Source organism: Centropristis striata, chromosome 8, assembly GCF_030273125.1.
Source record: "Centropristis striata isolate RG_2023a ecotype Rhode Island chromosome 8, C.striata_1.0, whole genome shotgun sequence".
Classification (NCBI taxonomy): Eukaryota; Metazoa; Chordata; class Actinopteri; order Perciformes; family Serranidae; genus Centropristis; species Centropristis striata.
In genome coordinates this window covers 13585886-13612456 of record NC_081524.1, presented here as the reverse complement: position 1 = coordinate 13612456, position 26571 = coordinate 13585886, and the positions used below count along the sequence as shown (strand labels likewise).

The following is a 26571-nucleotide window of genomic DNA, read 5'->3' as shown; positions in this document are numbered from 1 at the left end:
CAATCTAAAATCCCACTGGAAGGAATGAGTACCCATAGTAATCCCACTATTGAATTAAATGGATTAGTTGTCACATTAAAACCATAAACCATATATTCAGTTAATGCAACTGTGCACAGTCCGATAAAATAGCTTTCTCTTGTGAAATTCAGCACAAATGTAGCCCTACATTAGTGATTTAGCGCACCAAACGTAGTGTTTCATTAGGGTTTGATGAGGCTAAACTCAATAGTCATCCTGCCCGACTTCATTTAACGTCACTGGTGAAGATAGCCCCTAAACGCACCAGCCACACAACTGTAGATGTGTTTTAACAGCCGGACCAGTACAGGCTTTTGTGTTGCAACGTATTAGGGTCGTTTTTTAAAAAAAAATGTCACTCCGGGTAATTTTACAGGCCTGAGTATTTAATCCTACAGTTAGCACCGGCGTGTAGAAACTGATTATCGCTTGTGCTCGGATTGCATCTACAGAAATTAGCTTAAACGGCCGTAGAGGGTTTGTAACTGGGGGGTAAACTGCCAGTTTGACAACAGGGGAACCAACCGCTCCTCAACGGTTATGGAAGGCACTGCGGTCCCTGCGCTCCATTGATACACAGTCGTACTTCTTCAGGGAAATACTTCTGTGGCTGTTATGAGCAAAAGGGGGATATGAGCCCCAGTCGGGCGGTAGTACTCGTTATATCGGCACTGAGCTGAGTTCTGGGCGTGTTATAAGTGTAAACAGGGCTGGTATTGACCACCGATAGTAAACTGAACTTTTCCGAGACCCAAAGTTGTCAGGCAGCGCATCTTGCACGCATGCGCATCCTTCTATCCAGCTCTAAATAAGAGTTAAAACAGAAACGAGGTGAGTTCCACATTTTTAAACAATGCGGGCGTTAATACTCATTTATTGCCGTTAACAGTGGTAAAATTTGAAAAAGCTACCTTCGTCTTGCTAATTAGCGATAGTTCACATTATTTTCACTCTGATTTAAAACGGCGAGAATAAATCGTTTTTTTTTTCAAGTTTCTATGGAAGAAATTAATCAAGCAACAATGTTGAAGCTCATAACAGTAGCGCGGTGTTATTGGGACTGTGTGTGATGTTCTAAGAAATATTGGCTTTTTATGCAAAATGCGTTTTCCTATTGTTATTAACCGGGAAACTTATTTATTACAGATTGTCCTTAGCTGGCTGCATCCAGTCACAATGCTACCACTAGCCGTCTAGCAGCCCTCCGTTCAGTTAGACGGAGTGGAGCTAGCTGACTGTTAGCTTCATGCCAGCGCTAGCTAGCAACCTGGGCTGACATTCCGTGACAAGGGGAAAGTGAAGAAAATAACTCGAGTGACGGAAAACACAAAGTCAGGAAATTACACAGCACGCGTTTGCTTTTGTTCGACGCGTAGCGGCTTTGCATTATTTGTTTAAATGGGTAACTTGAGTAATTTACATAGTTTAAACGTGTTGGTGGCCTCTTCCTATGCTCCGCCATTTTGTATAAGACGAATGCTAATCATGGGCGCTCCTAGATACACTTTATTTATGGCTAGAATAAAATTGAGGTATCAAGTGCAAAGTCAAACTTAATCAAGATCCATTAGCTCGGGCTGTTGTTTACTTTTCACATGGTTACGGCCACCATGCAAACAGAAAATATCCCCTTAATTCAATGTTGAACATGCGTCAAGACTAAAACGTTATATCGTAATATTAGTCAGACAAAAACGCTTTTAAGTTTGGCAAATCAGTGCAGAAATCAGTGTTCTCTTTAAAATTGATTAATAAACTACCCACTCACTTGTTTACAACCAGACAAACAGCCGGTTTTAAGAGATACTGTTAAAACAAGGAAAAGATGAACTTGTGTGGTTAACTTCAAGTTGAGACATATTTTCTCATGTTTGTCAATGGTCCTGATGGAGGTTCACTCTAATGGGGCCGTTTGTGCACGTATTTGCCTCTTGGTTGACCAGCAAAACAATATTATTATTGACTGTTTTGTCTGAAATCGAAGTGCATGGTGTATCCTGCAAGCCAGCGCACCGTCGCCATCTAGAGGTGATGTTGGGTAACGCTGTTTACAAGTGCAGGTAGAAACTGCATTTTGTCGTTGGGAGCACTTTGTAGGTAAAACCAAACGGGGGCTGCTGCACCTGGATAATCCCACCAGGTAGCACAATAGATGGAGGAAAAATGGCATAATTTAAGTCACAGATGTGGCCTGGAGCTTTCTATTCAACCGAAAATCTTTCTTTTTTCTCTGTATGAGAGTGTCTTTACTGTGGCTGTTTTTTTATTTATTTATTTTTTATCTCTGTGCAGGTTGGGGATATCAGAGGAGTGGGAATGACCGACACTCCACCCAGTGATGGCCCCTCCCAGGGAGCTGAGTTTGATATGATGGGCGCTCTGGACTGGAAGGATGGTATTGCTACACTGCCAGGCAGTGACATCAGGGTATGAGAGAGATTTATGTTCCTGTTTGAAGTATCACATCCAAATGTGTAAATTTGTGTACAAGTCTCTGATTCATGCTCAGATTTGAAAGAGCAGGGTTTGTTTTTGTTTTGTTTTTAAATAGTAGAGGCAGGACACCTCACCTGAAATTATAACCAACTCTGCTTACTTTCTAAAAAAGGAATATGTTTTTTATTAAAGAAAACATAATCCTTCAGGGGAAAAGAGGAGAGCTTTTTCAAACAGGGTAAGCCATATATTTGATGTATTTAGCTATTATTCAGGCTGTCCTTGACTAATTACATTCACCAGGAACAACCATTTGACTATTTCTAAAGAAACTGTTCCACTTGCTTCACACAAAGAGAGGCACGGCGTATTTCATTAGAGAAAGTTGATCTAATGAACTCTTGAATCAGATGAATCACTTTATTCAATTAGAGGATTTAAACGATATATGACTTCTTAAAATATGACAGAAGCTTCATTTGAAAACATAATAATAATAATAAAACATTTTATTTGTAATGCTCTTTACATAACAGGAAATCTCAAAGTGCTACAGGTTAAAAGCATAACATTCTAATTATAAAAAGGATAAAAAAGGGGAAAAAAACAGCTAAAAAAGGAAAACATACATACATAATCTAAAAACCATCTAGATGAACCAAAGGTTTTGCTAAAAAGGAATGTTTTTAGTCCTTTTTTAAAAGAACATTGTTCGGTCCTGCTTAGCTGTAGACTCTCCTGGGAGAAACCTTGATGAACATTTCTTTTTCTACCTTTATTTTGTCTTTCAGTTCCGCATGACTGAGTTTGGGACTCTTGAGATTGTCACAGACGTAGAGGTCAAAGGGCAGCAGGTAGAGCCTAAACGCGAGACCTTGGACCCAGCACAGTCACACACACCCACCCCTCCACCTGAGGGCCAATCACAGACTGGTACAGCCAAAGCTCCAGCCAATCAGAGTCAACCAGGTTCCTCTCAAGTTAAAGGTATGGCAGTGCTTTTTTTTTAACCTTTACATCACTGTTAATGTTAAGAATTGCAGTGTTTGTATTTTATGCTCTACATGTCAGTTTCAGTCCTTCCATCTGTTTTGTCCTCTAGCCCCCGGTCCTGTGCTCCTGTCGTTAGAGGAGGGCCCCAGTATGGAGGGCCCCAGTGTGGAGGTGGGTCCCAGTGTTGAGGTTGGCTCTAGTGCAGACATGGGCCCAAATGGGGAGCTGTTAAGGTGCCGGGCTTGTGGTAGCCGAGTTCCCCGAGACGCCCTCCTTCAGGGCAAATTCTGTAGCTCTGTTTGTGCCCAGCCCTCCAGTGGCAGGTAACATCTCACCTCCAGCATCCTCTCGCACCTCTCTGTTGTCCTTAAAGATTATTTCTCTTTATTGTTTAATCACAACACCATACACCTCTATAGATCGTCTCCTGGGGAAGCAAGGGAGAGCCAAGCAGTTGAGGGTGAGCGGCTGGGTAAACGTGTGCGCAAAAAGAGGAAGATCTATATGGATTCTGGTGATGAAGAGGAAGACAACCAAGAGGAACCAGAGGTAAGCAGCATAAATTCTTGCCCCCTTTCAGAGCTACAGGCCACACATTGATGCCTTGCTGTAATAAATTAGGTTTTGAATTAAGTATCTAACAGAATGTTTCTATTATGTTTCTTTCTCTCTTAATCTTGTCATGGAGAAAACGCAAGATTGTTGGTAAGAAAGTTGATAATTCCAATTATTGATGCATTCTTTCATCTCACTTTTTGTAGGAAAAGGCCAAGACTACGAAAGGCCGGAGAGGTGCCAAAATTGCAAAACTGGGTATGTTAGACTGCTGCCACTGTAGAGGGGAGGGAAGGATGGAGGGAGATGTTTTCCTGTCTTAGTGTTACTAAATCCCTTAAAAATCTGTAAATGACTAACAGGGTTATCTCAATTCAAGGCTTTAACAGGTAATAATACCACTCTAAATAAATTAGTCCTAAAAATGCTGCAGTTTAATGTCTTGTTGCTCCAGTGAGATCCTCATATTTATCAACTTTTATTTTCTTTTATTTAGCATTGAAAAGGTCTTGAAATATCGGGTTGTATGAAGTATTTATCATTAGGCAGTGAGTGTATTACCTACAATAGATGGAGGTCGGCACGTCCCCAGTTTGAAGTAGCAGGCAGGATGTTGGCATTGAAGCTAGTCTCTATTTAGTTTATTTTTAGTTCACTATTTTCGCCATCTATGCTCTCGTCATATCCACCAGACTCCTATTTTTACTTGCAGAACGAGACAGTTACTGCTCTACTGCTGCCTCTGTCGGTTGGTTGGTTGGTTAGTTAGTTTGTGTTATTGTGTGACTTTGGTGTTTTAAAGTGTTAGTTCAGATTCACTAAAGTCACACAATAACACAAACTAACAGTTGATGCAGCGGTAGACCAGCAACTCCTGTGTTCTGCGAGGTAAAATTGCTCTTTTTGCCAATGGGGTCTATCAATGGCTGTAAAGAGAACATAGATAAGGGAAGAGTTGTCTGATGGCAAGGTAAAGTGGTGAAAATATTTTAAATATGGCGTACAATTAAATTGATTTAGACTACTTTTTCTTAAATACTTTTTCATCCACACCAGCACAGTGCTTAGTTTCACTGTCAATTTTTTCAATGTCTCCTGCCTGCTTCTCTAAACTGGGGGAGTGCTTACCCCCATCTACTGTAATAAACACTGACAATGGATAAGTACCTCATACAACCCCACTTGAAATAAATACAAACTATCACTTTAAAATATCGCAACTTCAGAAAACTGTCAAAAAAACTGAGCTGATCTAAATAAAATAGATCCCAAACATGGGAAAGAGGTGTATCTGCATCTGTATGTTTCTCATGAATGTGATTGTTTATTGTTTATTGTTTATTGAATGGATCCCCATTAGCTGACGCCTTGGCAACTGCTAGTCCTCCTGGGGTCCCTAAAAAGACATAGAAAATGACATACAAACAAAATAAACAAAAACAGTACATACAAGAAAAACAATAACAAACTCAATTAATACATACATGCAATACTGTTAAAAAAATGCTACATTCATATTTACCCGACAAATGTTATACTGTAAAAATCATTAATTCAGATGTCTATCATGTCAATATCAGCTGTATACACTTATAATTTATCATTTCATTAGAGAAAATTTAAAAGGAAGAATCATCCGGCTACAGATATAGCAGAGAAAAAGAAATAAAATAAGAAAACAAAATAAATTGCAACATATTAGTAATTATTCATTTGGTGGGTGGCATCAAGTGTGTCTTAAGTAATTTTTTGAATGACAATTTGTATTGCGTGCTAGAGATGCGAGGAGGCAAAGAGTTCCATGACATTATTGAACGATAGATAACTGTGTGAGTTCCTCACGCACCAAATAACACTTTGGTATGTTTTGCCCAAACCTCAGTGGCGGCCCCAGCCAATAAGAAACAGGCATGGAGCTGGCCAGCTTACCTGGAAGAGGAGAGAGCCATCGCTGCTCCTGTTAAGTTGTTCAAAGAGGTATTTCCCTCCCATAAACACTGGCAAATTACACACATTTATATTTCAAGCATATTCAGATGGTTTTGTTTATTTGTTCTCAGATGAGTCAAATCATATCTGTGCTATGATGTGTGTTTGTCTTGCAGCATCAGTCATTTCCTCAAAGCAGGAACAGCTTTAAGGTGGGAATGAAGCTGGAGGGGCTGGACCCATCGCATCCGTCTCTCTTCTGTGTACTCAGTGTCGCAGAGGTATGTGTGCTAATAGTTTATATCTTTTAAAATGAATAACAGAATTTTAATAATTTATTGTAAATATTGCTTTCCTTGTTATCTTTTTTTCCGATGGTTGCTTTGGCAATATATACATTGTTACGTCATGCCAATAAAGCCAATTGAATTGAATTGAATTGAATTAATAGTTGTTTGTGATGAGACCACATCACATCTATCTTTATTTCCGCTTATAATGAAGAATCTGACTCTTATCTTTGCCTCTCAGATACAAGGCTACAGGGTAAGGCTCCACTTTGATGGTTACCCAGAATGCTACGACTTCTGGGCCAACGCCGACTCGTGGGATATGAAACCGGCTGGCTGGTGTGAGAAGAATGGGCATAAGTTATTGTTGCCTAAAGGTAATTGCTCTCTCACACACACACACACACACACACACGCACACGCTATCTATTAATGCTTTTACAAACAGCTTTAACTGAGTCAGTTTGTCTTCTAGGTTGTAAGGATGGAGAGTTTAACTGGAGCATGTATGTAAAGAATTGTAGGGGTCAGTTGGCCCCAAAACACCTTTTCAAGAGCCTCAACACAGTGAGTTTTACTCACATCTAAAGCCATCAGATTGTTTTCAAATTCAGGGTCTTTATGTGTTAAATATCTGTTATTTTTCCTTCAGTCAGTGACTCCGTCTGGATTTCGAGCGGGAATGAAGCTGGAGGCGATCGACAGGAAGAACCCGTCGTTGATCTGCGTGGCAACCATTGCTGCTGTTGTTGACAACCGACTCCTTATTCATTTTGATAACTGGGATGACACATATGATTACTGGTAAGAGCCAGGTTTAAGACTGAAGAACAGGTATGATGCTATATAGGCAAGAATATTTTGCAGTTGATGTCATATAAGTTATAGTAGTATTGTTACTATTATTGTAATATTATTATTACGTTTTAAATTACTTATTATAATCTTTTTGGTTTTCCTGGGGTTTTTTTTAAGTCACAATTTTATTTTATAAGTATAAACATGTTCTTCTATGTCTTAAGACATAGGTCTGCAGAAGGTCTGCAAAAACTGCCATACATATCTACACAGTTTATGCAGCTGGAACACATTTGAAAAGTCTTAAATTATGCTGTTATTCTTTTCTTTTTTTTCATATATATCTTTATTGGGTTGTCAGGACATAATACATATTCAATCAGAAAAGGTACAATACACCCATTTTTCCCCCTTTTTAGAACAACCCCCCGCCCCCCGAACCAGAGAGTTACATTCACATAAAATAAGCAAAAAAACAATAAATAGTAATGATAATGAGAAAATACAACTCTCTCCCCCTCAAAGAAAAACAGGAGGGGTGAACAGTAGCCAAATAAACAATAATAAAAAACGAAAAATACAAATAAAAATATACATATAAACATACATACATACATACATACATACACTTAAAACCAAACAAATAATAATAATACTAAATAAATAAATAAAATAAAAAGGGACATTTAGAGGAGATATACAGAATGCTTGGAAAATGCTGTTATTCTTATTGTGTGCTCCTGTTAATGTGGCAGTTGTTTTTTTTCACAAGGTGTGACGCTAGCAGTCCATACATCCATCCTGTGGGATACTGTGAAGAGGCTGAGCTAACTCTAACCACTCCAGCTGGTAAGACACAGACCAAGACACACGTGGGTCAGTATAAATTATTTTAATCTACTGTAGGGAATGCAGAATCTAACATTAGCGCAAGCAAATACTAACAAAGAATAGATTCTGCTAATAAAGTCATTGTTTACTAATCCAGTCAATGTATTTTTCTATCTGAAGTATTTTTTCAAATTTCTGGCATTTCTCAAATATTGTTGCCGCTGTAAGAATAATTTTAAGTACATTAGTGGAGAAATGCATGTCACTGTCAGTTCCTATAGATGTTCAAGTATTCTCTAGTTTTTGATTCAAAGGGTCACAAAACTGAATCTAACAGATCGTGTTCTCTCTTCCCAGAATATAAGCAACCCAAGACTTTCTCCTGGGAGAAATACCTGGAAGAGACGGGAACACAGGCTGCTCCTGCTCGCGCTTTCAAACCGGTACGGTTCACACAATACAAACATACACAAATATTATCTTTACAACAGTATTCTATATATTAGGTTTTAGGTTTTATTTTTTAGGTTTTGTTTATTTGCACAGTTAGAATTACATAAAATGACAAAGATAACATATAATGTAAAGTGCAGGGGGAGGCAGAAAACCCAGATGGGCTTATTTAAAGTCTCCACCTAAAATTTCATAATTATTAGAAAGAAATATATAGATAATAGATAAGATAGAGATAGATAAGATAATAGAAAAAACACATGTATAACATCAACAAGTTATAATGACAATAACAAAAACAAAAATGAACATGTTAAAAAAGTGTATTTGTGTGTTAATTAGAATTTTAAAACAGCAGTTAAATGAGCTTTTAGACACCGTTTGAAGCATTTTACAGAGATGGAGTCCTTTGCCAGATGGGAAAAGGTATTCCATAATTTGGTCCCCCTAAATTGAACAATAAATTGACCTTCACGTCAGAAATCTTGGAGGATGAAGATCTAAAGATTGATGTGTTGAATAAGAGTGAATATCGTCATGTGATTGTTGTTCTGCCCGTGTTTGCAGCGACCTCCACATGGCTTCCAGATTGGGATGAAAGTGGAAGCTGTGGACAAGAGGAACCCCATGCTCATCCGTGTTGCAACTATCATGGACACAGAGGACCACAGACTAAAGGTCAGCATCGTCTCCTCGTCGGGATGTTTGCACTGTGCTCAGCCTCTGTCTAAGTGGCTTTTATGTCACCTCGTCCTCTCCTTTAGATCCATTTTGATGGCTGGAGTTCAGAATATGACTACTGGGTGGAGACAGACTGCCCTGATCTGCACCCTTTCGGCTGGTGTCAGAAAACAGGACACCCACTACAGTACCCTAATGGTGAGACACACTCTTCCTGTCTTTTTTTTTTTTTTTTTAGATAATTTTTTATTACTTTCTTCAAAGTCAGAAGTTTTTTTTTTTTAATATATATTTTTTATTGGAAATTATCATTCATAAGCATCAGTACAAGACATAACTTATTCCACACCTGTTTTCCACATTTTTGTTTTTTAAAGGGCACATTAGAACAAAGAACCACAAAAGAAAAATTAATACAAAACAAAACAAAAAACATAGCATTATAATAATATATAATAATATATAGGGAGGCAAAAAAGCTGAGAAACGGAAACATTAACAATTATGCTAATAATACCAATACATAAATAAACACAGGATGCCAAGTATGCTCATTAAAAAAATAAAAAATAAAAAAAGATTAAAAAAAATACCTTAATAAAATAAATGAAAATTGGATGCATCAGATCAACTCAGTTCAACTCAGTTGGGGTCCAGAGAGGTGAGAGTTCTCTTCCTGTCAGTCCTGTCTGATATTTACAGAGGTCAGTCGAGGTTTCTCAGGAGAAGGATCCAAAATTCTAATTTCAACAGATGAGTCAGCACAGTTTGTCTCTGCCTTCATTTAACTTTTGGAGGAATCTATAATGGATTAAAACTGGAAATGGCTTTTTGCATAGTTTTATGAAGAAAACTCCTGTGTGTGTGTTTATGTGTGTGTGTTTATATATTTCAGGCTCCAGTGATTTAGTGACTGCCCCAGGACAGGGATGTCCTACCCCAGGATGCAACGGGGTTGGCCACATCAGAGGACCTCGCTATGGGACCCACTACACGTTAGTAGCACATTCTCACTTCTGTCCTTTCAGGGTTTTTTTTGCCCATTTTCTGTATTTTCTATTGTTTCTTAGGCCCCGTTTACACGAGGACGCTCGCGGGTAAAAACGACAAAATATTTTATGGGAAGTGCCTTTCGTTTAGACGGTGACGGCGTTTTTGGGGCTTAAAGACGCTAAAATCTGAAACCACCTTCCAAAGTGGAAAAGTTGAATCCTCTCCTCCGTAGCGTGTCGTCTACACTGACAAGACACAAAACTCTGATCTGATCTGCTCACGTCACGTATGTGTTTACGTCACATACATGCTCCAGTACAGGAAAATAAACAAACGTGGGATTATTTCCATGGTGGGACCTTCAAGCTGCTCTGGCAGCTCTAATAAACTTCCAGGAGTCTTTCCACCAAATGTACAGGATATGTAGAGATAGTATTACAGACGGCTGTGAACGAGACCTGGGAGATCTAGTGATGGTGGAGAACTTTGTGGAAGGAGTAGCTGATGAAAATGTGTGGCGTGAAAACTTCCACATGCCCAAAGATGCTCTTATGGCTTTAAGTGATGCCGCCTGGCTGCATACAATCGAATGTCACACACTTTTGCGTCACCGTATGCAGCAGATTTCCTCCCGAAAACGCTCGTCTAAACGAGGAATAAAAAGTGAAGATGCGACGCCACTTTTCCATCTTCTGTTCAGACCGTCCTCGTGTAAACGGAGCCTAAATCTCAATGTCCAAATCACATACTTCATAGTGTATATATTTTATTTTATTTTCATACCCTACATATTATGAATTAGTTTTTTGTCTCAGTAAACTCTTGTTACTTTGCACTGACACTTTAGTGTAATACTTTTTAACCTCTGTATCTCATTAGGGACATTGGTAGTTTTTTAATCTAATTTATTATTTTTTTAAATCATTTTGACTGTGTATATTTAGATGGTGTAGATTCTGGCCAGGGTTTTTTTTTTTGGCATTTTTTAAAAACGTGAAGCCAAAGAACATACACTCAGACTCTTGGGGAGAAAAACGGCCCTATTGAAACTCATGAAAACCACAATTTTTATTCTCTCGGTCGTTACAGCATAAACTAATGCATTCCATTCTATCAGGCTTTGAATCCAGAGCCCTGGCTTTAAAATTTTAGGTTTTACTGTTTTTCACCACAATGAACCATTTTCTCATGTTTTCCCTATGGGATAAATATATGCTATTTTCTTGGTGTCCACCAGGGTTATTGCTGCTGCGTTTTGGAGGACTGCAGTGCATCAAAATCAATGTTGTTGCTGTTCACTGACAAATCTCAAAACAATTTCACCAGAAAAATAATAGTGGCAACAAGGAAATGCATGAATGTTTGTTAAAAGACTTAACTCATTAAAAATGTGGAAAAATTATATAAATATTTAGTCCTTTTAAGGACGTCAGAGCAACTTTTTTGAAGGGATGCACAAGGCTTAATTTACCTTTTGTCAGCACAGTCAAATCTAAATCTTGTCCAAAGTGTATGAAATCCTCACTTTTTTACCATTTAGGGTAATTATTATAATTTTTCTTCGTATCCTATCACTATTGCTCAAACCACATGAATAGTTTAGTCTCATTTTATCAATCATTTGGGACTGTGTATGTCATGTGTACAGGAGTAGAAGAAAGAGTCTCAGTGTTCTTAAATGTCATTTATACTTGTGTGGGCTGCCTGCAGTGTAAATGTGTTGCGTTTGTGTGTGTGGGAGTTTTGAGTCTTTATGATGATTTCTAGCTGCCTTTTTTATCTGTTGTAACCTGTTGAAAAGCAGAGCATCAAAAGTAAAAAAAGTGACAGTCTTTTAGGCTTGTTAAAGTTTGTGTGTGTGTTTGCAGTCAGGTGAGCTGTCCCTATTCAGAGATGAACCTGAACAAGGAGGGCTTGCTGCCAGATCGCTTGAGTGGAGAACGACCCCTCGCCCTCAGCGGACCACATCCTCGTGGGCGACGCCCGGATCCTCACACAAACACGACGACATCGACCTCCTTAGTGTCGGAGCAGCCAGAAGGAGCTGAAGAGTCCCAGAACAGGTTTGCGGCTGTCATTACACAAAAACAGCATGAACGAACTTAGAAAAGCCACTAAAACTCCCAGGAGAACTTCTCATGTGACTCTGTCCAGTGGTGTGTACCTGAGAATGGATTATCTGTGTTGCTAGGAAACCGGTGACAGTGGAAGCTGAGAGACTGGGACGTAACAGTCAGCCGGAGCCAGCAGGGGGAGCTAGTGAGCAAAGCCACAATGGAACGAGGCCTAAAAGGTACAGAGATGAAACCATCGCAGCAAACTGTGCAGGAGGCTTTCTCTTGTATCAGAGAGTGACTTCTAACTTCTTCTTTTTTTAACAATGTTTTTATTAATTTTCAATAAGAACATACAAAACACATCAACACTCACCACACTAGCCACATAATGAAAAGCAGGCAGACCCCGCTGAACACACATACACAAAAAATAAAATCAAATAAAAAAAGTGTGAATATAAAATAACAATTACAACAAATAATAATATTTTTTTTTAAAATAAAAAAATTGTTACACTCATTATGCTTATAGATAAATGTAATCTACTGTTGCTTGAGAAAGTCCATTTAGGGTGTCCACACCTCTTCAAATTCTTGCACTTTACCCTTAATTAAGTAGGTTAGCTTTTCTAATGTAACACACATTGCCATTTCTCTAATCCAAGATTGTGTAGAAGATACTTCAGTCTCTCTCCAAGACAATGCAACCATCCTCCTGGCCTGCAGGAGGCCAAAGTTGATCAGAGTCTTACACTTAGAATGAACAGAAAAGCAATCAGGGTATATCCCTAAAATACAAAGTTTTGCTATGCAAGGTACCTTAATACCTGTGATAATTCTTAGAGTGTGGACTACCCTTTTCCAAAAATCTGACTTCTAACTTCTAACTTGTTTCTCCAGAACTGCTCCAGTTCCCAAATACCTGAAAATGCACTACGTTAAGGAGGAGATTGGTGATAGTAAAGGTGAATATGTGCAAAATCAGATGTGATAAAGCATGCAAATCAGTCAAGCAGCTCAGTCCCACTCACTGCTGCCTTCCTTCTCCTCAGCCTCTCCAGACACCATCTCTCTCCAGCAGGCCCTCCACGAGTCTGTGTTCTCCCCCGGCTGCATCTCTGCCTCTCCCCCCCACCGGGTGGCACTCTGCTGGGACAAACACTGCCAGCTGCTGCCTGAGGTCCTGGGGCTGACTGCCAAGAGAGTGGCCACTTGGAGCGCAGAGGAGGTCAGACATGCTTACACACTCACACTGCGCCAACACATGCAAAGCAGACATGCTCCTCATTCACTCGCCAACATGAAAGCAGCTAGTTGTTCTGGGAAACTGCAACTGTGCATGAATATTCAAGGTTTCTGGTTCTGAATTGGTGCTCTCCTTCTGCCTGTCAGTTCAATAAAGGCATACAAGGCACTTTGGCTAGCAGATAATCATTTATTGATAAAGACATCTTTAGTTTAACAATCTGTCTAGATTTTAGCAGCAAGTTGTTTCTCTCTTTATTTCATCAGGTGGCGAGTTTTGTCAAAGGTCTCCCAGGATGTAAAGAACATGCTGCTACATTTAAAACCGAGGTAAGCTTACCAAGACTTCAACCCAATTAGTAATCAACTCACTTTAATTAAAAATTTGAATGCTTGATTAATCACGTAGTCTGAAAAGATGTGTTTTTGGGAGAAGTTCGCCTTTAGGTTTTTCTGCCAGAAATCTTATGAGGTTTCAGCACCAAAACTACTTAGATAGATTTAGGAAAATATCATGATTTGGGTTAAAATGGACCCTTTTTGGCAGGAAGCTGTGAATGCTAACTTAATCTGCTTGCAGAAATGTCCCCCAACAAAGCAACAGCCTGAGATTTTCTCTTCAAATTGCTTGTTTCAGGCAGGAGATGTCATTCAACAAAGCAGTTAATCTAAATAGTCTAAAAATGTGTTCTACAGTGTCAGGCATAAGCACATACTGCTCGCATTTGAAAATACATGTGAACTCTTCTTTTTTAGTGTAGTAGATGGGTGCAAAAACTTTACAACCAATTAATGAGGCATGCACTTATTATTACGCACTTGGTTTATCAATTCAGTGTTAATGTATTTCTGCTATCTGTTTATGTTCTAATGTCTGGCATAAAATCCATAAAAAAGGGCCTTATGGGTCTGAAAGTTGTTTTAATACCAGGGTGCAGACTTTAAAGTCACTATATTAGTGTGTTTGCTGTGCAGCGTTGAATGTGTCTATGCAATTTGCTGCATTATTATAACATCTGCATACATTTTCATAAGAGCTCCCCCAAATGTTTTTAAAGACCCCTTTCTTCACATCTCCTCCTGCAGTTAGTGTGACCAAATAATTTACAATATGTCAACGTATGTATGTGTTTTGTTTTCTAATGGTGATTCTATCGCTCAAACCCCAAATAGATCTACATATAATACTCTGGGGAATATGTGTTCAGATGTCGGAGAGAAAAAAATAATATATAAAAATGGAGAAGAGTCATAAAGTCTCATGTGGGGGAGCAGATATAATACAATAAAGCTGCATAAATTCATGGATTTTACTGAAGGCTCTTCCAGGATGATACTTTTCTCTTCCCTCATCTTCGCACTGAAACTTTCACACCACCAACATCATAACCACTGAAATGTTATTCTGAGTAGATATGGAGTACAAACTGAAATTCATATCACATTAATCAACTTTAAATAATAAAACATTATGATGAAATGACTCAATGATACAGTAGTGTGCTCATACTATTGCATAGAAAACTCAGCCAATTCATTGAGGTCAGTGAGTTTTCACAAGATTATAAAGTCATACAAAAAGCTTCATAAAAGACACTCTAAGGAGCCACCTGTTAATTTGGCATCTTTCTTTCTTTTTTCTTTTTTTGGCCCACCACCACCCCCCAACTTTTGGAGGACAACTTTATTTTTTTACATAACAAGAAAAGGTCAAACAACTTAAACAGAAAATAAGGTAAATAATTAAAAAAATAAAAATAAAGAGTAGATATTTACAACACCAGTTGTTGTTTACGTTGATTTCTGATAGTTAATAGGTATGAGGAGGGTTATTGTGTGGCCATACATATATGCTGATAAGCAAATCAGCAGACAGACAGACAGACCAATGGGGGAATTTTATGTAAATGCTACAGATGTGTACTTTGTATTTATAAGTGTTTGTATATATATGTGGATATTTCAGGGTGAAAAAGGAGATGTGTTGCAAAGTTATGTGGAATTGGGATCAGGCATTTGTAAAGGTGAATTTTTTAATAAATTTGGCATCTTTCTAACCGAGCTGGCTAGCTGATAACATAGCTCCACCCTCTTGTCCAAATATGGTCGCTTGTGGTTTCAAAAAAAGCCAAGATGGGAATGGACAAAAGGCCAAAACCTAAAATGTGATGATATGTCAATGTTGCTTCTTGTTTCTGCTGTTTAATGATCGTTAACATGGACCAGCAGCTTCAGTTAAAGGCTCAGAATCAGTAAAACTTAGCAAAATGGAGTAAAACATTATTTTTCTTTGTAGCAAATAGATGGCGAGGCCTTCCTGCTGCTCACCCAGGCGGACATCGTCAAAATCCTGTCCATCAAGTTAGGACCGGCCCTGAAGATCTTCAACTCCATCCTCATGTTGAAGAACGCAGACGAAGAGTAAGACCTGACTCTGAGACTTGGGAGGACTCGCTCCCTTAGCTCCGGCTTCATCAACAATCAGCTATAAGACATTTGATAAAATCAGCCAGAACAGGTTTGGTGTGTGGAGCTCTGCGATAGTGCAGCTACAGAAGACAAATAAGTGGAAGCCATCACCTCTAAAAACATCCGTCCCTCTCCCTCCCCCTCCTCTCTCCATGATGGACAGAAGTGATCAACCTGAGGGAGAGTTTTACATGATACCATGAGGATTCATTCACTTATATCGTGTTTGTTTACTGAATCATTAAAAAAAAGAACTACAGGCACCTTTAATGCTTCTTAACATTGTACAGTTTATCAATTGGATTAAGTGTCAAGATTCTGTTGCATTTCCTGTATTATTTGATTTGTAATGGTGCTTGGGCTCAGAGCAGATGAAACAAGCCTGTTCGTGCTTTGTTGCATTTTTCTTGGCAACAGATCTTCTGTTTTTTTTTTTTTTAAAGCTGCAAAATACAATCGTGAGGTGGCGAGAGGTTTTTAAAATTTGAAACCCAGTGGAGCTGAAGCACTATGTAGTTCTGCCTTTGTCCTCTAGATGGAGAAAGTGAGCCGCTCCACAGGCCCGAAGGCAAGACAGTTTGATTAAATTGGAGTTGGCTGAGGCTTAGATTGAATGGGGGATGGTAAAGACCGTGTGTGTGTGTGTGTGTGCGTGTGTGTGTTTGTGTGTCTCTGTGCGCAAATATAACCCAAGAGTGTTTGAGAAATGAGGATGTAATTTCCCACCAGCCTGTGTGTGTGTGTGTGTGTGTGTGTGTGTGTGTGTGTGTGTTGCGTCTCTGGTCAGAGGATAGATTAGTGACGAGCAGGGCTAAGGGCTAAAAGTTGAATCAAGGAAACTTTCGGTCTTTTAATGTGAAAGGAACGAGACGACAGACCTGCTCTGTTCTTATCCGCTTTTTTGTTTTTTGGGGGGGGGAACGGCACATGAATATGAATGTTAAAAAAAACAGCTTTTAGTTGTTTTGTTGATATTTTCTTGTTTGGTTCATTCACATTGTAAATAGTATACAGCTACAAAAGGACTGTCCTCGCTCCCTAACAAGAGTTTACTCCTGCTTGGTTATGCAAAGGCTTGACATCTGTCCACAGGGAAGGACATTGTGACAGTGAACTGTAAAATACGAGCCTCAATTCATACAAGGATTTTGAGAAAAAAAGAAAAAGAAACAAACATTTGCCAGTGTCTTTGTAGGTCAGCGTGTACTTCAGCAAGTTGGAATGTGTACATCAGCAACTGTTTATATGCAAACAGCTTTTATTTATGTATTCTAATTTAAAGGATAATGGTACGCTGTTTTCTGGCTCTGAGGTAAGCTGTGGCTGTTTGTTGGAAAGTGTGTGTGAATGGGTGAAAATAAATGAGATGCACACTGTCTGCTGTCCTCATTTACCCTCAGTCGTTTCACCACACTCACTCACACACACACACACACACATGCAAACACACATAATCTAAAACTGTGGTCTTTATCTCTACATGCTTTTATTTACTTCTTAACAGTGGTGGAAAAAACATTCACTCTTGTACTTAACTCTTGTGCCTCACTCTAAAAAAAGTTAGTTTGATATCCACATTAAAAAACCTGCTATAAAAATAGGAGTAGATATTAATATTTTCTACTTTCACTGAGTAATTTTTTTTTAGCTAACGTCAGTCCTGAATATAAATATCACATATATTTACTTACATAAATTTAACCCTTTAAATACCAGTTTGTTAAAAAATTTTCCCATGGTCTGGGATATGTTAATAATTAGCAACAATATTTGATTTGATTTAAGTTTATTTCGAATATGAAAACAAATAATAAAATAAAAAAAGAGTCAGACAAAACATTTAACATGACAGAATACATATTCGAAAAGGAGTGAGAAGAAGTAAAACTTATAAACTCCCACCCCCTCTCCTTAAATATGACGAGTTAACATCCTTGTCTAAACATGTCTTGTATTACAAAAACACAAATATAATTGACCTATGCAGCGAAATTATACATACATACATACATACATACACGGACCCACATTTGGATACATACCCAAACACACGCACACATACATATGAAAGGAGAAGAAACAACAACACAAGGAGAACAAACAACAACACAAGGAAAAGAAACAACAACACAAGGAAAAGAACAACAACACAAGGAAAAGAAACAACAACACAAGGATTTTACCATTTAATAATAATGTCCTTCCTTTCATGTACAAGTTGGGCAACGTCGACTTGACTTGGAAGAAGCCTGTGACTTGACTTGCCCAAGACAAAACAACTTGGGGACTTGCATGTGATTTGGACCAAATGACTTAAGTCAAGTGTCTGACCGAGGGACTCAAGTGACATCACTTGAGGCAGACATCAGCATGCAGCTCCCTCTGGAGTCACTGAATGTTTTTTACTTTTTATCCACTCATGCAGTGCAGCAGTAGTATCCATCAATACTTTAAATTGACTTCAAAATCAGAGTTAAAGCAGGGGTGTCAAACCCAGGCCCGCGGGCCAAATTTGGCCCGCAGTGTAATTTTATTTGGCCCGCGAGGCAATACCAAATTATTATATTATTATTGTAAATTAATGACATTGATGTGTTTTTTATTTGAAATTTGATTTTGCATGTCTGCACTATTTAGTTATATATTGTATGTTTATAAGCGTTGCTGGTTCCATATTCAATGTTAAAGCAAAACATGTTTGGTATATATTAAAAGGTTTATTTGTTCAATTTTGGCCCGCGATTTTATTCAAGTTTTAAATTTTGGCCCATTGTGTATTTGAGTTTGACACCCTTGAGTTAAAGCAACGTTCAGGAACTTTCATTTTGTGTTGCCTGTGGCGCCCCATGTGAACAAAAGCAGAAGTGTTTCCATGAGCAAATGCATTTTGATATTGTAAAGACCTTGATGTGGTGTTTTCGTGAGTGCTTGCTCACTGTTCCTCGTATCTTTTATAATATATTCCTCTGGAGCAAAATCTCCTCCCATTTCCTTTTAAATTACTTTCATAGTACTTACTGACAAGCTGTGCCTGGGAAAATGTATGCAAATACACATACAACTCTATTAAGTCTCTCATGGTGTTCATTAAGAAGTCCGAAGCACAACAGAAATGTGCTGAAATTAAATAATATTAACATTACAAGTAAACAGGAAACATAAAGGAAATGTGCCACATGGACCACGTGCAGAAGATTAGTACTCTGGAGTTTTATGTTTTTTGCCCACAACCATGTCGTGCTGACCCATAATGCAACTGACATGACCTCACCACACAACCTCACATTTCCCATAATGCCCTCAACTAGACTGTGACCCTGTTACATTCTGTGGTAAAAACCTTACATATAGGGCAATACATTTTTAACTAAACATTTTCATTTCCCTTTAGGCACATTTCTTAACCAGTTTAGCGCCATATTTAATGCATTTTTAATCACCTTTTAATGACTTTATGAACTTTAATGATTATGAAGTTACACAATAAACACACACAAAAATGAAACTGTCTCTGAGACAGTTACAACAAGGGAAAGGCATTAAAAAATATCTTCTTGCAGATAGTCTCGTTTGCTTATGTAGGTCATATAGAGGCATCAATATTAAATTGTGACTGTTTCATAACCAGTTAAAAACTCCTTGTTGCTGCTTTAAACTGACTTCAGTTTTCTTTTAAGCAAAAGTCAAACATCTGCTAACTGGTTTTCACAACATAATCCTGCATAATTTAATGGAAACCATAATGGATGCCTGGGACGGAATGAATTTAAATGGTACATAATGCATAAAAGTCATAAAAATGTAATGTGTGCAGCAGATACAACCTGCTAACATTTTCTCTTCATCTTTCAGGCTGCTCCTTCAGTATTTTCCCAGTTTCTGCTAACAATTGGTGGATAGTGATCACTAAGAATAACTGGGCTCACCGTGGGACTGGCCTGGACCAGCCTCAGATTCCCACGACCCCTCCTCTACACATACAGACACAAATCAAAACACAAGCTGCAGAGGCGCACAAGCAGAGCGGACACACAGGGAGGCAGAGCGGCTTTGCACCACTTTTAGTAAAAGACTGTTATTTACTATAAAAGCTTCATTTCAGGCTCCGCAGTGTCCGCTGTTGGGCTGGATCACACAGTCAAGAAAAGGATTTTTTAAAAACGTAGATGGACTCCAAGTGAAAGTGTGGATTGAACACACGGAGGAGTGGGAGGAATAACGCAACTCATGGTTATTTATTTTGATGATGCCGAGGAGCCCGTTTCTGCTTCGGATTTACCTCCAAAACAAGGCAAGTACCCAGTCTGATGTTATATTGACTGCGTTAAAGTAACCGGACAGTGAACTGCAGTGGATACTGTGGTGAGCAACAGTGCAGTCGAGCACTATGAATTAACATATATAACATTAAACATGCATGCGTGAAATCACTTTAAAAACAGCAATTTATCATCGTCCTGTTGAATCCCCCGTTGTGTTCAAGCGCTGCTTCGAGGGGAATTAAATCATGAGTTCAGTTGGAACATTAACCGTAGTGGTGTGGTTCTGTTTTCATGACTGCAGCGAGATTGTGAGGTGAAATCACAAGGTCCTGAAAGGGGTCAGTCATTTCTATATCCCCTTGATGATGAATGAGTGATTTGATAACAGTTCAGCCCGGGTTCAGAGGAGCTGCGGGCTGCAGGAGAGTGGAGAGTCTCTGTGTGGCTCCACAGAGACACTGGAGGAGCTGCAGAGAGGTTGGCATCTCATTAACTCAGCCACATGTCTTATTAAAGCAGCTATTTCCTGTTGTGTGTAATGCAGAGTAAACTATCTTCGCTCCAACACCCCCAGTGCTCTCCCTCTGGTGCTGCATGCAACACTTTGTCACTTCTATTTCTGCTCTCTCTCTCTGTCTCTCTCTGTCTTTCTGTGCAGTTTGAAGCCCGAGGATGACGGCAACCAGTCCTGTCTCCAGCCGCGCCTCCTCCCACTCCTCACCTGGTTGCATCCCAGCATGCCAGAGGCAACTGAGGAAAGGCAAGACCCTTCAGACCAAACTGCACCTGCGCTCTGGCCCAGGTGTGTGGCTCCTGCTGGGTGTCATGGTGGTTTTGGTGGGGATGTCGGTGGCGGTGGTGGGCTACGTATCTGCACCACCGAAGCGGGTCACTAGCGGCCCAGTCACCCCCATCGACAGGATGAAGCTAGCTGGGCCTGTGGTCATGGGCGTGGGGCTGTTCATCTTCATCTGCGCGGCCACGCTGCTCTACGAGAACCGGGATCTTGAAGTCCGCAGACTGGACACACCTGATGACCTGGAGGACCTGAAGGGAGGAGACGGCTGGGAGGATTCGCAGGAGCAGCCCAGCTTCAGCTGTGAGGAGCCGTGGGAGTGCAAAGATGGAGAGCAGGGAACCTGGGCCGCTCCAACCCACACACTCCCCCTCTCCAACCAGAACTGTGGTCCTCCTCTTCATCCTCCTCACAGGAACAGCGTCAGCAGCAGCAGAGAATCGCCGCCACTTTGTCCGGATGCAGGAGGTAGAGATAGAGAGGAGGAGGAGGAGGAGGGGGAGAAGGGAAGGTCAACATTGCTGGCACGAGTTCTGCACCACCAGGAGCCAACTCCTCACCCTCCCTCCCCTTGCCCGTCCATCTCTCACTCCGTCTACTCAGACTCTTGCAACTCTAGTGAGATCAACTTCAACATACGGACAAGCTTTCCTCAAAACTGAACCTCCCACTCGTTCAAATTCTGCTGTCTCATAAAATATGCATGATGAGATTCATTTGGAAGTTTCACGTGCAGACACACACTTAAGACAAGACTATGCATTCCACAATAAACACATGAAATGTTTGTTGGTATGTTTCAGTGCCTCCGAGTGGCGCAGTGGCTCTGAGTCACTGTCTGTGAAGGGTGTTTTTGTCCTACATCGTTCTCTGACTCACCCACGTTTGAAAGATTGGAGCTATGCTGTTTGATGTCAACTCGCCATCTTGTTGTCTTTGAACTCACCCATGCCCCAAAATCCCTAAAGCCACTGCTCGTTTGACCATATTTGGACGTGAGGAGGGTTGCTGAAAACTTATTTGGGTGCCGTACTCGGAGACAGAATCACTCACTTCCTCTCTTTCTTTCTCTCTCACACACACACACACAGGCTGAGGTACAGCGTCTACATTTCCTCAGTTAAGTGGATGAGCTAGATTAGGTCTTAAATGAGACTTTATCTAATCTCACACATACTGTAATCTACTCTTTATCTGAGGAAATTGTGTCTCGCTATACACAAGAGAAGCGCACAAGGCCACACTCCTCTCACTCGACACCTACATCCACGCTATAAATACCAGCTGCTGTTCTGTACACATGCAAGTGTGGACTGGAGTGTTTTACTGTAATTCAATTTTTTTCTCTTTTTTTTTAGAATTCAGTGTCAGCTCCTCTGCTTTTTCTCGAGTGTGGAGAGGTGAGATCTTAAAGAATTTCAATCAGATGGTGGAAAGAAAGAAAAGAGCAATGATTGAAAAAAGAAAGAAAGAAAACAGAAAAAAATGCCAAATCTGGTGAGGCTGAGTTATTCCTGACGCAGCTTCACTGAGAAAAACGGCCCTGTGAGTGGTGTAACTGGAGCCTCACTCTCCCACCATCCCGACCTTTCATCTCCTCTCGCTTCATCATCTGATTCCTACGCTTTATTCAAATACCCCATCCTCCATCTAAATCTCTAGCTTCTGCAAAAAAACAGCAAAACAATGCAGAGTAGAATGGTATCGGGTCCAATTAAGCGAAAGCGAACAGTTTGAGAGGTAAAAAGGGGGTAGGATTTTTAATTATCGCCAGCATTTTCTCCTCCAGCCTCTAATTACACAGGGGATCAGTCTGAAGGTTTTTATAGGTGCTCTAGGACTGCAGAGTATTTCCTTGTTGTTCGGGCCCATGCTGGGATCCTGCCATCCAGATGACGACTGAGACTGAAGCGTACAGTAATTTAGCAGCCGCACATTTTACTCTCTAAAAAACAGCACCTATCTTTTTTTCTCTTACACTTTTAGAGACTCGGGAGAAGGTTTAGTGTAGGTACATTATGCTGTTTTAAGATGCTGGATGCATATTTCAGTAGCAGGTATCAGGCTAGATGTGTCTGAATCTTGCAACAATCTGCAAGCAGCCTCCTTCGCACTCGTCGCTCAGAAAAGCAGCTCTCTCCACACATATACGAGTCCTCGCTGTGAGAGATGCTCTGATGTGATTACACTTGGAGGAGAAGACACTGAATGTCAGGGCTGCGACCAACGATTATTACTGATTAATCTGCAGATTACTGTCACATATTTTTGCTTAGACTACCCGGTTTCAAGGTACATCCAGTTTGAAGTAATACAGCCATGCAATAAATCTTCATAAAGGTCATTAATGTTCAGTTTTAGAGGTAATTTATCATTATTGCTGCAATAATTCAAAACCATTTTAATAACAGATTACTCATTAAAGTAACTTTTTCATGCAAACACGGCCAAAATGAGAAAATATATTTCTTTTTTTCCCCTATTTTATATATTAAAGCAAATATATTTGTGTTGATATTTGTTGATTTGTTGATATTTGGACTGACAAACAAGAGATTTAAAGACAACACCTTAGACTCTGAGAAACTGGGTTGGACATTTTCACTATTTTCTGACATGTTCTAGATCAAATGATTAAAAATGAGAATAATCATTTGCTGCAGTCCTAGCTTGTAGTGAAGTTAGTTATTGTGTCCATGCTATTAGCAGTATATCAATGAGGTTAGGCACAAGTCACAAGTCTTTAAATTGCTTCAAGCTGATTGTTTTGTCACTGAAGACACTGAATGTCAGGGCTGCGGCCAACGATTATTACTGATTAATCTGCAGATTACTGTCACATATTTTTGCTTAGACTACCCGGTTTAAAGGTACATCCAGTTTGAAGTAATACGGTCCTGCAATAAATCTTCATAAAGGTCATTAATGTTCAGTTTTAGAGGTAATTTATCATTATTGCTGCAATAATTCAAAACTATTTTAATAACAGATTACTCATTAAAGTAACTTTTTAATGCAAACACGGCCAAAATGACAAAAGATATTTCTTTTTTCCCCCCTATTTTATATATTAAAGCAAATGTATTTGTGTTTTGGACTGACAAACAAGAGATTTAAAGACAACACCTTAGACTCTGAGAAACTGGGTTGGACATTTTCACTATTTTCTGACATGTTCTAGACCAAATGATTAAAAATGAGAATAATCATTTGTTGCAGTCATAGCTTGTAGTGGAGTTAGTTATTGTGTCCATGCTATTAGCAGTATATCAATGAGGTTAGGCACAAGTCACAAGTCTTTAAATTGCTTCAAGCTGATTGTTTTGTCTCAAACATGATACTGAGCTTATTGTTATGTTAGACAGAGAAAAGCCACAAATCATCAAATTGTTGCTTAAAGGGACAGTCCTCCCCAAAACCAAAAGTACATATTTTCAAATTCCCTGTAGAGCTTTTTATCACTCTAAATCTTTTTGGTGTGAGCTTCAGAGTAGTTGTGAGAGTAGTTTTGGAACTAGATTGCACTCTGCTTGTGGTGCTCAGAGCTAAAAAAAAAATGTTTTTTTCAAAAACTCAACAACAATGTCTCTCTCCAGAAACCATGACCCAGTTACTTGAGATAATCCACACATCTTATGAGCAGTTACATGTGCAAATCATACGAGAAAGAAAAGAGATATTGCTGTTTTTTCAAATGTATATTTTTTTCACACTTTCATAGTTCCATTATATCAGCAGACATCTGTACAGCTGATGTTTCCGACATGTGACACCTCACACCGAAACAATCTAGGCTGATAAACCATACCACAGGAAAAATCTGTATTTCTGACTTTGAGGTGACCTGTCCCTTTAAATAATTATTCAAATGAATAATCAAATAACCATCTAACTTTGTCAGTTTGATCTGTTTTTTTCTTCACACACACATGTTGGATACAGTTCAAATTTATCAGCACCAGTCCTGCCATGAATCTAAATATCTGTGCACACATGCAATCTGCACTGCAGCAACACCAGAAATCTTTGAGGTTTCTTGTGTGCGTGTGCAACAGTGTTGTTACATAATTCAGCAGCACACGTTTTTTTTTCTGCTGCATTGAGATATAACTGAACCCCCTCCTCTGAGAGACGGATGTGTTTGTGTATTGATACATATCGAAGCAGATGGACATGAGGCTGTAAGCTGCTTAACCCTGCGCTGACTCAGGACACATGCAATTTCTCTGTTCCTTAAGAGACAGAGGAGCTGTGATCGACATTTTTTGGTATAAAAGATGTGAGTGACTGAGGATCAACCGGCTGGAAGAAGTGTTTTTAAACTCATAGACTTTTACCTGTTACAGCAGGAAGTGGGATTCAGTTAAGAAGTCTTTGTAAAAAAAAAAAAAAAAAAAAAAAAAGTGAGCAGCATCAGCTGGATGGAAAATGTTTTTCACCACTAAAGAGGAGTTTTAACTTCGTCTGGCATTCAAAACAAAGGGATGAACTTTTATATGTAACATTCACATTGTAACTTCTGTTAAAACAAGCTAATAAACCAAATGACATTTCTGACATTTAAGAAGACATAAAATCTCTCTGGTGGCCAAACTCTGCACACCACCCCTATGGAGTCTTCTTTTCAAATTTGCAGCTTTTCCCCCTCCTAAAAAACTTTGGTTGTTTGATCACCTTCAAGCTTTCAGCAGCTGTGATCCATGCAGAACTAATAGCAGGTGCATTCCTGACTAATCCAATTTTAGCCCCACGTCCGGCCTCCTCTGCAGTCCGTATGCTGCAGTCGATGGAGGAAGTCTACCGCTCAAAATGAAAGGACTAATATTCAGTTTTTTTGTCATCATGCTGCTCACACCAGTTCAAGGTAAGACCGTGTGGTACCTTGTTTTATACCAGGTGTACCTAAACTGTGTCTGCTGTTGATGCTTCTCTGGCTTTTATGTTTTCCCCCTTAACGATCAACAACTAGACATAAAAATCGTATTAATTTCTGTTTCATTATTCATGAGCAACAGCAACAGAATCACCTTGATCCTCTTAATTTGTGAAATTTCATCAAGGAATGTTTTATGTCATGTCCATAGTGTCTAATTCAACATCCCTGCAATAAATTACAGCTGCAACTAATGTTTTTTTGTTTTTTATTGATTAATCTGCAGATGCTTTTCTTGATTCATGTACTAGTAGTTTGGTTTTTCAGATGAGATAAAACTTTACTTATCCTGGAGGAAATTGTTGTGCGGCAGTTGCAATACAAAGTGGAAGGAGTGCAAATACAAAGAAAGCAAAGCAAATCTAATATAACTGTAAGGTGCAAAAACTGCAAACCATAAATATATAGAATATATCGAAATTGAAAAATGTCAAAGACAACATCTTCTAACTTCTAGTTTTGTCTCAAACTTAAAGGTTTTTCAATTTATTATGATGTACAACAATTAAAAGAAGCGGTGAGAAGATAAAACCATCACACTTTTTGCCATTTTTATTTAAAAAATGACTCAAAAAGATAAACTTATTATCAGAATTCTTCAGAGTTCTTCAGAATTCAGAGTTCTTGATACATTTTCCGTTGATCAACTAATAGATTAGGTGCTGCAGCTCTGCCATAAATCCTTACTTCATGAATGTTTTAATGTTCACTTTTTGTTGAAACTATTTTAAAATACTCATTTTGGAGGGTGCAATTTGATCCACCTTCATTAATATAAATGGGGTGAAGAAAATATTAGAAACAGTTCATCAGCTTCATCTCAAACTTA

General features: G+C 39.2%; 2 protein-coding genes and 1 pseudogene across 4 annotated transcripts; all 3 read left to right on the top strand.

Moving 5' to 3' along the window:
* Positions 1 to 293: 293 nt before the first annotated feature.
* l3mbtl1b (L3MBTL histone methyl-lysine binding protein 1b) lies at positions 294 to 16973 on the top strand. 3 transcript variants are annotated; one of them, XM_059338417.1, is made up of 22 exons: positions 294 to 852; positions 2314 to 2448; positions 3249 to 3444; positions 3560 to 3773; positions 3870 to 3999; positions 4212 to 4263; positions 5888 to 5982; positions 6111 to 6215; positions 6466 to 6601; positions 6700 to 6791; positions 6877 to 7028; positions 7795 to 7871; positions 8211 to 8296; positions 8874 to 8984; positions 9071 to 9185; positions 9883 to 9982; positions 11849 to 12043; positions 12172 to 12273; positions 12938 to 13002; positions 13090 to 13265; positions 13550 to 13612; positions 15579 to 16973. In XM_059338417.1, the coding sequence occupies exons 2-22, from the start codon at positions 2338 to 2340 to the stop codon at positions 15705 to 15707; spliced, it is 2502 nt and encodes an 833-aa protein (XP_059194400.1). In that variant the 5' UTR covers positions 294 to 852; positions 2314 to 2337; the 3' UTR covers positions 15708 to 16973. The 3 variants fall into 3 exon arrangements, with proteins under 3 accessions (XP_059194400.1, XP_059194399.1, XP_059194401.1); XM_059338416.1 differs by having other exon boundaries at positions 7795 to 7898; XM_059338418.1 differs by lacking the exons at positions 294 to 852; positions 2314 to 2448 and adding an exon at positions 2641 to 2695 and having other exon boundaries at positions 7795 to 7898.
* A 2421-nt stretch (positions 16974 to 19394) lies between these two features.
* Positions 19395 to 25936, top strand: LOC131975695 (uncharacterized). The gene is made up of 2 exons (XM_059338433.1): positions 19395 to 20042; positions 20672 to 25936. Exon 2 carries the CDS (start codon positions 20686 to 20688, stop codon positions 21469 to 21471), a length of 786 nt encoding a protein of 261 aa, XP_059194416.1. The 5' UTR covers positions 19395 to 20042; positions 20672 to 20685; the 3' UTR covers positions 21472 to 25936.
* LOC131976201 (sperm acrosome membrane-associated protein 4-like) overlaps positions 25619 to 26571 on the top strand; it is a 5029-nt pseudogene continuing 4076 nt past the window's right edge.

Bases quoted from the DNA above. Each gene is read 5' to 3' on its own strand.
- LOC131975695 (XM_059338433.1), top strand. From the start codon at position 20,686: ATGACGGCAACCAGTCCTGTCTCCAGCCGCGCCTCCTCCCACTCCTCA.
- l3mbtl1b (XM_059338416.1), top strand. From the start codon at position 2,338: ATGACCGACACTCCACCCAGTGATGGCCCCTCCCAGGGAGCTGAGTTT. The intron at 4,264-5,887 runs GTATGTTAGACT...CCCAAACCTCAG, and splicing joins TGCCAAAATTGCAAAACTGG to TGGCGGCCCCAGCCAATAAG. The intron at 6,216-6,465 runs GTATGTGTGCTA...TTTGCCTCTCAG, and splicing joins GTGTACTCAGTGTCGCAGAG to ATACAAGGCTACAGGGTAAG.